At 51.1% G+C, this 13,583-nt stretch overlaps 1 protein-coding gene across 2 annotated transcripts in view; it reads right to left on the reverse strand.

Moving 5' to 3' along the window:
• HUWE1 (HECT, UBA and WWE domain containing E3 ubiquitin protein ligase 1) overlaps positions 1-13,583 on the reverse strand; it is a 1,800,886-nt gene that overhangs the window by 1,298,740 nt on the left and 488,563 nt on the right. For both annotated transcript variants that reach the window (XM_086940169.1, XM_086940170.1), the window contains one exon: positions 2,264-2,509. In XM_086940169.1, coding sequence (XP_086796295.1) covers positions 2,264-2,509 — 246 coding nt within the window. The remainder of the gene's footprint in view (positions 1-2,263; positions 2,510-13,583) is intronic.

Genomic DNA, 13,583 nt, shown 5'->3' on the forward strand with positions numbered 1-13,583 from the left:
CACCCCTGGGCTGACTCCGACCCCCTCCGGGGCCCTGCAGCCCCTGTCACACAGGCAATCCACACACAGGCCCAGGCACACAGAAAGGTTTAGACAAGAGAACAGCCACTTTCTAAAAGTACTATTCTCAAACACAGAATTCAAAAATAACCCTTCCTAAAAGATGTGTTATTAAATTCTGAGTTCAGGGATATCTTTCACTTATGCTCCATCTTGTTCCTATGGGAAGATAGGCTGGGATCCAATGGGACCAGCCTCCCCCATGTTACTCTATGGAGAAAGACAGCCCTACAGCAGTGAGCACACAAAATGGCTGCTGCTCTCTACCAGAGCATGTTACCTGCACTAGTACATGCTCTACCTTATCCATACACTGTACCCTGCCCAGGGGGGTACCTTGAGCCTTCCATAGGGGTGACTGATGTGCACAGACAGGGGAGGGTTAGGCCCAGCCAGTGGGGACACTGGCCAGGCGGACATGGCAGTCCACGGACTGCACACAGGCACTGTGGTGGTCGGCCTGAGACATCATTTTAGGGCTACTCATGTGGGTGGCGCAATCTGCGCTGCAGGCCCACTAGTAGCATCTGTCATCACCAGCCCTGGCACACACAGTGCACCTTACTAGGGACTTCATGGTGATACACATATGCCAATCAGGTATACCCAATCAATATGACAATTTACAGAGGGAGCACTTACCCTCCGACACTGATCAGCAGTGGCAGAGGGTCCAAAGCATCTAAACCAGCAAAAACGAAAACCAGCAAAAACGAAATCCAGCACAGCATCAAAAATTCATCACCAGAGGCAAAAAGATGGGGAAAAACCACGCCAAGGGTGTCAGGTCTAACACTCCCTAAGCGGCGTCAAGAGCGGCGCCCAGCGGAGGTGACACCTGCGGTACCAGCGCCAGTGAGGTAGTCAGGTCGACCTGCGACAATCCGGATCCAGAAGCGGATCCAGTGGGGCCCTGCGGCGCCGGGCCCGAAGGCGCCGGTGGCGTTGGGGCCGAAGAACCCACCGGCGTCAGGACCGAAGCACCTGACCCGCTAGGGCCCCCAGACGAGTCCGCTTGGCCCGAAGGCGCCGCGGAGCCCGCAGGAGGAGTGAGGGACCTCATGGCCATTAGGAAGCGCTCAATCTCCTCCTGTGTCGCTTGCTGCCCAGGGACCGGAGGGGTATGGGACAGGTCGTGACGCCCGCGACTCTGACGGAGCCGCGTGGGCAGTGTCACCCGGCCGCATCGCGCGTGAGTCTGGGGGAGTCGGAAGAGCGATGACGTCTCTTCGACTTCTTGTACTTACCTGTGGACGACTTCAAACCTGAGGAGTGATGTCGACTCCCGGAGCTATGATGGCTCTGCCCCCGCGACTGGTCCCTCGACCTCCGTCCAGACCGGGACCTCTAATGGCGCTGGGCCGGCTGCCGGAGCTAGAGTCGCTTGAGGGACCGCTTCCGCCTAGCTTTTGATGTTAAGGCCCGACAGCCGGAGCAGGTCTTGTCATGATCGACGCCGAGACAGAGGAGGCACAGTCGGTGAGGGTCGGTGACCGACATCAGCCGGTTGCAGTCCTCACAAGGTTTAAAACCTGGCATCCCTACCGGCATTAATCGGAGTCGAAGACTAAGAATGATCAAAAAGATCTCAAAAAAGTTTAGTCAAAAAGTGACTACGGTACCACTTTTTCCGGATCTGTGCTGCTGGCGCGGAAAAAAAAAAAGAACGGTTGTCAGCAGGCGGAATCTAATACTAACCTGTTTCTTTCAGATACCTGTTCCGTGGAGGCAGGCTGGTGTGTACCAGTCTGGGAACCCACCAGAGGCTGGTTGTTTTTCAGGGGGCATCTCTTTGAGGCCCTCCGTGTGCATTTTTCATTAAATCAGACAATAGCATCCGTTTGGGTTTAATGTGCCGAGAGGTTAGATACCAAACGTCCCAGTTTTCATTAAAGCCATTATAGTGCTGTGGAGTTTGTAATGGCAACACTGCCCTTGGTACCCATGGTACCTTTTAGAAGGGACTGACATGTGGCTAGAGAGGGCCCAATTGGGGGTACAAGGTACAGTTTTGGGGAAGGCAACAGGCCCTTAGTAGCGTGATTGGCAGGGACCCAGGCCACATCAAGCCAAAGTGCAACATTAGTCTGGCAAAAAGTGGGGACCTAAAAGGAATACGGTTTTATGTAATACATTACTTTTGAAAAAGCACATGAAGAGAACACTAGTATAAAGATCAGAACTGACAAAAAGCAATACTCACTTGTCCTACTCTGCAGGTGTGCACAAACATCATAATGTAGGCATGTGCTGCCGTGAGGGCGTGCAGTAATGGAGTGGCCTGCGCAGATAAGGTAGCATCCACAACGTTGCCGGCACATGCCAACTCCCTCAGCAGAACAGAACCTCCGGGTGACTCAATGGGACGATGCAAAGGCTCCAAGGATGACAGGATGGAGTCCAGCTGAAGGAGTCCTTCTTGCAACACCTTTGGCTCGTGAGAGAGTGTCTGACAGAGAAACAACAAAAAAACAGACCAGAACAAATGTTATTTAGCAAGCACGAGACAGGATTGACAATTGACATGGAATCAAAGGCTAGGACTGTTTCAAAAAGAAGACCTCGAGCTCTCAAGCAAAATACCTTTTGAACTTTAGAATACAGCAACTTCACCCAAGACGGCACAGCTACTGTTCATAAACCAGACATTACTGCAGCAGAATCAACCAGCATCGAATGCACAGATGTGAAACCAATGAGAAAATCATTTCACAACAATCTTTGCTGTAATTTTTCTCTAACTTCCTAATTTCTCCTTAGCCACCTGATGCTTAACAGATGAGTCAAATACTGAAAAGACACCTTTGCAACCTAGTTCTCTTAGATATTATCCTTGGTGTAGGAAGCTGGCTCTGATTATTCTATACAGAATCAGGTATAGTGTGCACAGAGTCCAGTGGATTTCCAAAGGCTTACAGAGGTAAACGTAGTTAGCACCTCTCTATTTGTGGTAGTGTGGGCGAGCAGTACGGATTTATCAGAAGGTAGTGTTAAGCATTTATTGTACACTCTGGCAAGAAATGAGGTCACACTCAATGATTGAACTCAGACCAATTGTTGTGTAAAAATATTTTTTTTGTATTTTATTTTTAGAATTAAACAGGCCTTGGTGCAGGTAAGTAAATATAGTACTTTTTGGTATAATACAGGTGACTGCAGTTGGCTTTGTTACAGGTATGTCAAATGTTCAGAAACAGGTAAAGTTACTTTGCAGTTACTTCGTAATTACTGTGATTACAACTAGATTATTTTTCAGATTACTTTTTCTACTCTGTGTGATAAGCCTGGATATCACATTGGGACATTTCCTAGAGAAAAGGGTAGTAAAACCGTTTCTCAAAACAGTTCTAGGTTCCCATGCAAAACCACCTACACGCTATGATTTCAGAGGAAAACAGTCAATGCAATCCTATGGAGAAAAATAGGGTTATCGTTTTCCAGGCAAGTAAACTGTCCTGGGGGCGGAGTTTCTGGAGTTAGAACAATGGTTCTCCCAGGGTTAAGGATGCACTCAAAGAGCACCCAAAGCAGCACTAGGGCGGCCGGGTGCAGAGTGCTGAAGCCCAATGTTATCCAATGGTGGATAGGATGCCTCCAGTTGGTGGATGCTCACGGGCACGTCACTTGGATGTGGGAGCAAAGCTCCTAGGGTATAGCTCCGGGCAACGGGGATCCAAGACAGCACACAGAGTGCACCTACAGCGGCACTGGGGCAGATGGGTGCAGGGTGCTGGATGGGCATCGGGAGCCCTGTTGGTTTCAATGAAGAAGCTCCAGTCAGAACAAACCATGCAGGCTCGGGCTCAAAGATATTCAGGTAAGTTGGGATGTCATGGAATGCCAGGACATCATTGGTTAGTCCACCCAAGGCTGTAGGATGCAGGGGTGTCTTAGTGGCTGGTTTTCCTTAACAATTCCGGTTGCGGTAATCCTTCAGATGGGGGCTGAAGGAGTCATCAGGAAACTTGGGGTAGGTCAGGGATCACCAGTTCCCAGGTCAGTATCACCGGGGAAACTACCTCATGGGCCACTCGAACAAGGCCTGTGTGCGTCAGGTGCAGAGTGGTGCACACTTGCAGATTTGGCAGGAACCAGAGTATGTTGGTGAGCACATCCGGTGCTCACTGGAAAGAAAGTCTTGTTAGGGAAGGCAGGGCAGGTCCTCCGGGTTATGAGGGGCTGCTGGCTGCAGGGCACATGGAGAGGGTGGAGTCGAGGATGATGCAGAGGTTTCGTGTGTGGTCTGTAGGGGTGGGTGGGTTGCTGAGGGCGGAGGGCCAGCAGGTGTTGTCTAAGGCGGTGGTGCAAGGTCTGAGGAGGAGGACTTTTGTCTTCTCCGAGTTAAGCTTAATCCAGGCTGAGACGTTCTTCATTCCTTTCGGTCCTTCATTCCTTTCTGGAAACAGAGTTTGGTGTCTTCGAGTTTCTTCGTGAGTGAGAGGAAGAGCTGGGTGTCGTCGGCATAGGATACAATGCTGAGGCAATACTGTCTGACGATGGTGGCGAGTGGGGTCATGTAGATGAAGAGGGTGGGGCTGAGCGATTATCCTTGAGGTACTCCGCAGTTGATATCTGTGGGTTCGAAGAGGAAGGGAGAGAGTCTGATCCTCTGGGTTCGGCCGGAGAGAAAGGATTTGATCCAGTCGAGGGTGGTTACTTGTATCACTGCGACAGGAAGTCTGGCTGGGAGTGTGCGATGTGAGAGTGTCGAAAGCTGTGGAGAGGTCTAGCAGGATGAGGGCCGCAGTGTGTCCCTGCTCGAATACCATGTGGATGTCATCTATGGCAGTGAGGAAGGCCAGTCTAGGTGCTGGGGCTGCTGCAGAATCCAGACTGGGAGGCGCCCAGTATTGTTAGGAAAATCTAGCAGGGAAATCCAGCAGAAAGTGAGTGGCGGTGGGGGGGTCTCGGGGGGGGGGGGGGGGGGGGGGGGGCTTACTGTAGGAGAGTAGGGTCTGCAATCCTATGATCACCCAGATTTTTTGCTTTTGTTTCACTGGTTTACGACTTTCTCTGGCTGTGGGCCTGCCAATCAGACCCACAGCCTAGTTGTTCTCTCACTAAATTACAACATGTACCCTAGGTGCATTTACCAATTGGTACTGGGCCACCTTATCAGACCCTGTAACTCAGGTCATAGGTGTACCCAGGGCCTACCAGGGGCTGCAGCATGTATTATGCCACCCCTGGCTGGCCATATAAATCCGGCACAACTGGCTGCACGACAGCTGGGGCAAGGTGGTGTAATCACTCTTTGCTATAGATATAGTATACCTATATCTAACCCTAAAAATGGACACACAGATTCCTATCAGTCACTCCTATGGCAGGCCTTGACAATCCTGAAGGCAGAGTGCTTGGAATCGTGTGAGATGGTGCTCTGGCATGAGCTGAGCCCGTTTGCAGCTTGCGGAACCAAGTCCTAATAGCTGTTCCATGATAACGCATACCATATACTCTTAAGTGCATTATAATCCTCGCGGTTAAATGCTATCTTTGGTATCGCTTTATCAAAACATGTCGAGTAAGGTGTCATACGAATTGGAATACTAACCCCTCGCCAATTCTTGCGACGGGGTTAGCATACCACTCTTCTAGAGGGGCACGACATGTATGTAACTGTGAACCCCGGTTAAAGTTAACTCAAGCCTCAGCATCACAAAATGGATGCTGCCACCACAGACACGAGTCTGACCCCCTGCAGCTGGGAGTCCTTCCAGCGAGGGGAGCTTGGACAAAGGGTTTCCTGTCAGGGGCGGTGCTAGCACCATCCCAGACAGGGTTTTGTGTATCCTGGGTAGGCAGGGCTTTACAGGAAGGTGACTGCAAGTGGCACCCCGGTGCTCACTACGCATCTGCCGGCTAGAACCAGTTCCAGGGGCACACCAGCCCCTGAGCTGGGGAAAGTCCGGCATGGGAGAGGGGTGTAACCACCCCCCTTCCTGGTCCCACCCCTAGGGCAGGACCTAGTCGGGTACCCACCCCTTTCTTTAGGATAAAGGCAGGAGCGGGCCCCCTTCCAAATTAGATCATCTTTATTTTATTTTGAAAGTTTTATATAGCGCGAACAAGATCTTTGCAGATATCAGAGCGCTTTACAAGGGCTCGGGGGTATGGAGTAATAGCATGTAATAGTTGAGGTAGTTAGGTACAAGGTGCATAGTTACATAGGTAGGTCAAAAAACAGGAGGTAGATAATAGGTGAGGTAGTAAAGGGTGCATAGTCAAACAGTTGCGCCAATAATATAAAAGTACAAAAATAAGCATATACTTGTTCAAGCGTGCTACAAGTGTTTTTGGAGATAACATCAAGGTGGGCATAGTTGAGGTAGATGCGTGCAGGATGTATAGTCCCACAGGTGCATCAGTAGTACAAAAGTAGGGATGGTTGAGGTGCATCAGTAGTACAAAAATAGGGATGGTTGAGGTGGTGTAGGTACAGTGTGCAAAGTCAGACAGGTGCATTAACAATACATCAAAATACAAAGAGGGAACATATACAGTCAAATAAGTCATGATACAAGTAGTACAGGTAGACCAAGGGGTCAGGCAGGTATTACGGAGCGGATTCATGAGAGCTACAGGATAATAGATCATGTGTATTTAGCCATGAGGATCGCTTTTACTTCTTTCTTAAACAGTTTGTTGGAGGAGATGAGCCTCGTTTCCGGAGGGAGTGAGTTCCAGATCCTGGGTGCCATTCCTGAAAAGGACCGTTTATAGGTTTTTTCCTTCCTGAATCTTCGAGGTTTCAGCAAAAGATTGTTTGTGCTTCTAGTAGTTCTAGAGCCACCCGAGATAGTCAGCTTTTGAGTGAGGTAGGCGGGTGAGTTCATGTGTACAGCCTTGTGAGTCATGCAGGCGATTTTCAGATGTATTCTGGCTTCAAAAGGTAGCCAGTTCAGGGATTTAAAGTCAGGGGAAATATTCGAGTGTTTTTTGAGCCAGTGATGAGTCTTGCTGCAGCGTTAAGGGACGCTCTTAGGGGTGCCGTTGTAGTTAGGGGGAGCCCGCAGAGGGCGGTGCTTCCGTATTCTATGTGCGGGATGACTATAGATTGTACTGCAGTTTGGAAGTCTTTGGCTGGAAGGAAGGCTTTAAGTTTTCTCAAGGTATTGATTTGGAAGTTCGCTCCTTTGGTTGCCTTGCTGATGTGCTGCTGCATGTTGAGATTGGCGTCAAGTGTTATGCCTAAGGATTTTGCTGAGTCTACGACGGTAGGTTGTACATTTAAAGCCGTTAGGTGCTTAAGCCATGCTTGAGCCGTAGAGATTTTTGCGGGAGGTGAGATTAGGAGGAACTCAGTCTTCAGTGCATTGAGTTTGAGGTGATTCTCTGCAAGCCAGGATTGGGTGTTTCTGATCGTGGTGTTCAGAAGCATGATGTCCTTGGGGGATTGTATTTTGAGATAGAGTTGGGTGTCGTCGGCATACATGTGAAAGTGAACATTGGATGTCTGTAGCAAAGTAGTGAGAGGTTCCATAACTAGGTTGAACAGTGTTGGGGAGAGGGAGGATCCTTGGGGGACGCCTAGCGATACAGGTACCGGAGAGGACATCAGGTTGTTGCTTTTGAATCTTTGTGAGCGGTTGTGTAGAAAGGAGGTGAACCACTTGAGAACAGTCCCTGATATGCCCATTCTTGTGTTTAGCAGTTCGAGTAAGTTCTCATGTTTAACTGTGTCGAATGCTGAGGAGAGATCCAGAAGTATGAGGAGGCAGGTATCATTTTGGTCTAGGATTTGGAGGGCTTCGTCCACAATGTGAGTCATGGCTGTTTCGGTACTGTGCCCTGCACGGAAGCCTGACTGATGAGCATTGAGGAGATCAAACTTGTCTATGTGTTTGGTCAGTTGTAGCTGAACGCATTTTTCCAACAGTTTAGCGAGGGTGGGAATATTTGTAATAGGGCGGTAGTTGTTTAGATCAGTGGGGTCTGCTGTTGGTTTTTAGGTCTTGCCTGTCGATGCGCATGCGCATCGAGCTTAACGAGACTATGGGGGCTTAAACAGTCTTTAACCAACTTGCAAGGAATCGTGGCGATTCCTTGCAGTGCCCGTGAAAATCAAGCTCAACGCGCATGCGCATTGAGCTTAAAAGCGCGTGCACATGCCCCCAGCCGCCTGCCTTGCACTCCTCCCACACCCCCGCTCCGCCCCCTCCCTGCCGTGTCGCATTTCTTCAGTTCCCTCAGCCGTCTGCCAGGCCCCTGCTGCTTTCACACCCTCTCCCCGCTCCGCCCCTCCCCTGCCCGCCGTGTCGCATTTCTCCTCCCCCCTCCCCTTCTCTGCCTTCCCTCCGTCTTGTTGCTTAAGCAGCTGCTCACCCACGAGCAATAACCACTAAACAAAGACGTTCCAGCCCGTGAATATGGATCCATCCTGGGTTTGCATTCTTTTGCTTCATAACTGATTTTGCATCCGAGCCACTCTTTCGATAATCGTCAAAGGTTTTCTTCATTTTTATTATGTAAAAATTGACCTTGTCATTTTTGGTATCTGTGAAACCTATATTTGTTAAAAGAGGTGCCTGCTTTTCATCTGTTCCCCCTCGCTCCTGTTTTGTTTTCCCCAACCCTTTGTTCACGCCTCCTCCCGTTCTCTGTGTTTTCCATCCTCCCCCTCCCGTTCTGTTGCCTGTGCGCTTCTCTCCCATGCCCCCTCCATGATGCCCTTGTTTTGAGCTGCATTCATTTCCTGCCCTTTTGGACTGGTTTGACTTGCTAAATCGGTGATTAAGTGTCGCCTCATGCTGACTTGTGGATCCCGACTGTGACACAAGTCCATCTTTACCAGCCCCCCTTGGATTACTTCGAAACGAAAGTTATTGCGTATTGTTTTCTGGACATTTTTTTACACAGTCTGTAAATTATTAATACATGTGTCCTCCTTTGGGGTATTTTGGTCAGCGTTTTGGTACATTAAGACTGCACCAGTCAAATTAAACATGCACTAAGAATCTCTCGAAGCATCATGGCACTTATTTATAGCTTTTGCCTGCTCCACACTTCGTGGTGTTTAAAAAATAAGTTTCTTTTTCCCAAAAAAACTCACCATCTAAAAATGCATTTTTGCGCACTCGGCCAACTTTAATGACCCCAACATTCCTCCCTTGTGTTTCTTGCGTGTTTCTTGTTTAACTTTGGCATTTTTTACGCAATAACAACTACTTTGATGTCACGTATTTTTCATTGTGTTTTCGCTACAGCTTTTCTCCTCCGCATTATCAGTGTTTTTTATTCCACTATAACCAATGCTTTGCTTTTGCCGTGTTTTTAATTCAGTTTTCGCAACGGCATTTCTCTGTCTGCATTATTAGTGCATGTCCAGTTAACGGAGCTTAAAAAAACACAACTGCGGCGCTAGTACTAACCTCTGGGCTTCCATTGCCAGCGGCACATATGCAACATTTATTTCGTGGCTATGTTTTTTATGTGTTTCAGGTACTCGGCTCTCCTCCCTCTATTGTGCTCCTTCCACAAACATATTTATTTATTCAGCGCTTCATAATGCGCTTCTGTCATTTCTAAGCACTGTAACCATCAGATGCAACTATTGCATCATTTAATGGCACGGAGTTTACCGTCCTCCGAAGCATGAAGGCTGGGGTAGAAAGAGTCCAACATCCTGCACCACGGGGCGAGCTTATGCTAACCACGTGCATCACTCCTGCATAAGGCACGCGATTTAATATTTGGCATCAGGCTTCGTGTGAATCTGGTCCCTCCGATTGGGGCCACGTTCATCTTCGTGCATGTTCTGTCCCGTCTGACTATACTGACCCCCCTATATCCCCCCCCTTGTTTACATTGATGCTCTGTGTTTGCCGATATTGATTCTATACTTATACACCTCGGCAGCGGGGTTACAAAGATACTTGCTTTACTTTCCCATTTCATTCAACACAATGTTTCACTTTCAGCTACATCTCCACCGCCCTTTACATTGGTGCTTGCTTGCTAGCAGTTTGTGCGCTCTGCAAACACAGCATTTCTGTTTCTTATTAACAATTATAGAGTATATTAGCACTAAAATATTATAACCCTGCTACATTTGTGCCTTTTAACCAACAGCCTAGTATTTTTGTTTTCTATTACCAGATTTTTACTTCCTGCTATTATGTGCTTCCTCGGCACACAAGCTTTTTTTTAAAATTAAGACTACGTTATTGTCTGACCTAACGTCCGTTTTGTTGTAGCCAAAACATTTACAAGCCTCTTTTTTTCATTCTAAACTTCTCTTTCACAGTAAAAACACATAATTGGACCCTTGCTGCTTGACTTGGAGTTAAAGCCCCACCCACGTACTTCGCACGTCTTCTTCTCAGTATGTGCTTGCTTACATTCAGGAAATTGTTAACACTGTGGGATTGCATGCTTTTTTTCTTTCTCTCTCCCCGCGCACCCATACCTCTTACCACCCACTCTCTCCATGTTGCTCTCACCCCACCTAGCTAGTCTGTTTATTCCTCTACCCATTCCCACCCTGCTTGGCTTTTTTTTTTTTTTAAAAACCAACCCACTTGTTTCCCCCATCCGTATTTGCCAACCCTTGCTGCACGGCCCTTCCCATTTTTTTAATTCACACTTTTTAAAAACTTCTTTGGAGTGCTCGTCGGTTTCATTTTGCTACCATTATACTTTTTTTTTCCGTATGTGCCCTTTCACATACCGTTTATCTATATTTTTTAATTACCACTCCAAGCGCATACACCATCTTGGTAACTCATTCACACCTATAGGTCACCATGCTGGGACCACCATAGTAAGTGAGCTGACTGCCCGCTCACTACGGTGCACTTCGCTGCACCACAGAACAGCACTCTCTAGTTCCCCCCCATGCTCGGGACCAAGTTGTAATTTCGGGCTAGTCCCGCATTGCCTCTATTCTTAACTTCAACAGCTTTCATTAGTTCCAGAATGGCCTCAATGGGTATGAGCCAGCATGCCCTTGCTTAAGAAGTTTGGACACCAGGCCTCACACACCCCCTCACCCACACACACACACACCCCTTACCCTCACTCACCCTCTCACCCACCCACTCACCCTCACACACCCACTCACCCTCACACACCCACTCACCCTCACACACCCACTCACCCTCACACACCCACTCACCCTCACATACCCACTCACCCTCACATACCCACTCACCCTCACATACCCACTCACCCTCACATACCCACTCACCCTCACATACCCACTCACCCTCACATACCCACCCACCCTCACATACCCACCCACCCTCACATACCCACCCACCCTCACATACCCACCCACCCTCACATACCCACCCACCCTCACATACCCACTCACCCTCACATACCCACTCACCCTCACATACCCACTCACCCTCACATACCCACTCACCCTCACATACCCACTCACCCTCACATACCCACTCACCCTCACATACCCACTCACCCTCACATACCCACTCACCCTCACATACTCACTCACCCTCACCCTCACTCACCCTCACCCTCACCCTCACTCACACCCTCACTCACCCTCACCCTCACCCTCACTCACCCTCACCCTCACCCTCACTCACCCTCACCCTCACTCACCCTCACCCTCACCCTCACTCACCCTCACCCGCTCACACCCCTACAGCCTTACACACTCACTCCCCCTCACCCTCACACACCCCCACTCTCACCCACCCCCTCACCCACCCCCCCACCCACCCCCTCACCCACCCCCTCACCCACCCCCTCACCCACCCCCTCACCCTCACACACAATCACCCACCCTCGCCCTCACACCCCCTCACCCTCACACACACCCTCATCCTATCACACCCCCACACACCCTCAGACCTTCACACACCCTCTCACCCACCTCACCCTCACGCACCCTCACACACCCTCACCCTCACACACCCCCTCACCCACCGTCTCACCCACCATCTCACCTTCACACACCCTTTCACCCTCACACGTCCTCTCACACCCTCACACACTCACCCATCCTCACCAACCCCTCACCCTCACACACCCCCTCATCTCACACCCTCACACACCCTCACCCACTCACACCCCCTCACCCTCACACCCTCACCCACTCACACCCCCTCACCCTCACACCCCCACACCCCCTCACCCCCCTCACCCTCACACTCCCTCACCCACCCTCACCCTCACCCCCCCTCACCCTCAAACCCTTACACACCCCCTCACCCTCAAACCCTCACACACTCCCTCACCCTCACCCCCCCTCACCCTCACCCACTCACACCCCCACACCCCCTCACCCTCACACCCCCTCACCCTCAAACCCTCACACCCCCTCACCCTCACACCCCCTCACCCCCCTCACCCTCAAACCCTTACACACCCCCTCACCCTCAAACCCTCACCCACCCCCTCACCCTCACTCGCCCCCTCACACACTCACCCACCCTCGCCCTCACACCCCCTCACCCTCATCCTATCACACCCCCACACACCCTCAGACCTTCACACACCCTCTCACCCACCTCACCCACCTCACCCACCTCACCCTCACGCACCCTCACACACCCTCACACACCCCCTCACCCACCGTCTCACCCACCGTCTCACCTTCACATACCCTTTCACCCTCACACGTCCTCTCACACCCTCACACACTCACCCATCCTCACCAACCCCTCACACACTCACCCATCCTCACCAACCCCTCACCCTCACACACTCACCCATCCTCACCAACCCCTCACCCTCACACACTCACCCATCCTCACCAACCCCTCACCACTCACACCCCCTCACCCTCACACCCCCTCACCCTCACCCACTCACCCTCACCCACTCACACCCCCTCACCCCCACACCCTCACACCCCCACACCCTCACACACCCTCACCCTCACACACCCTCACCCTCACACACCCTCACCCTCACCCACTCACACCCCCTCACCCTCACACCCCCTCACCCCCTCACACCCCCACACCCTCACACCCCCTCACCCCCCCACACCCTCACACCCCCTCACCCTCACACCCCCTCACCCTCAAACACCTGCTCACCCTCAAACACTCCCTCACCCTCACCCCCTCACCCACTCACACCCCCTCACCCTCACCCACTCACACCCCCACACCCCCTCACCCCCTCACCCCCTCACCCTCACCCCCTCGCACCCTCACCCACTCACACCCTTTCACCCTCACACGTCCTCTCACACCCTCACACTCACCCATCCTCACCAACCCCTCACCCTCACACACTCACCCATCCTCACCAACCCCTCACCCTCACACACTCACCCATCCTCACCAACCCCTCACCCTCACACACTCACCCATCCTCACCAACCCCTCACCCTCACACACTCACCCATCCTCACCAACCCCTCACCCTCACACTCACCCATCCTCACCAACCCCTCACCCTCACACACCCCCTCACCCTCACCCACTCACACCCCCTCACACTCACACCCCCTCACCCTCACACCCCCACACCCCCTCACCCTCACCCACTCACACCCCCTCACCCTCACCCACCCTCACCCACTCACACCCCCTCACCCTCAC

Source organism: Lissotriton vulgaris, chromosome 10, assembly GCF_964263255.1.
Source record: "Lissotriton vulgaris chromosome 10, aLisVul1.2, whole genome shotgun sequence".
Lineage (NCBI taxonomy): Eukaryota > Metazoa > Chordata > Amphibia > Caudata > Salamandridae > Lissotriton > Lissotriton vulgaris.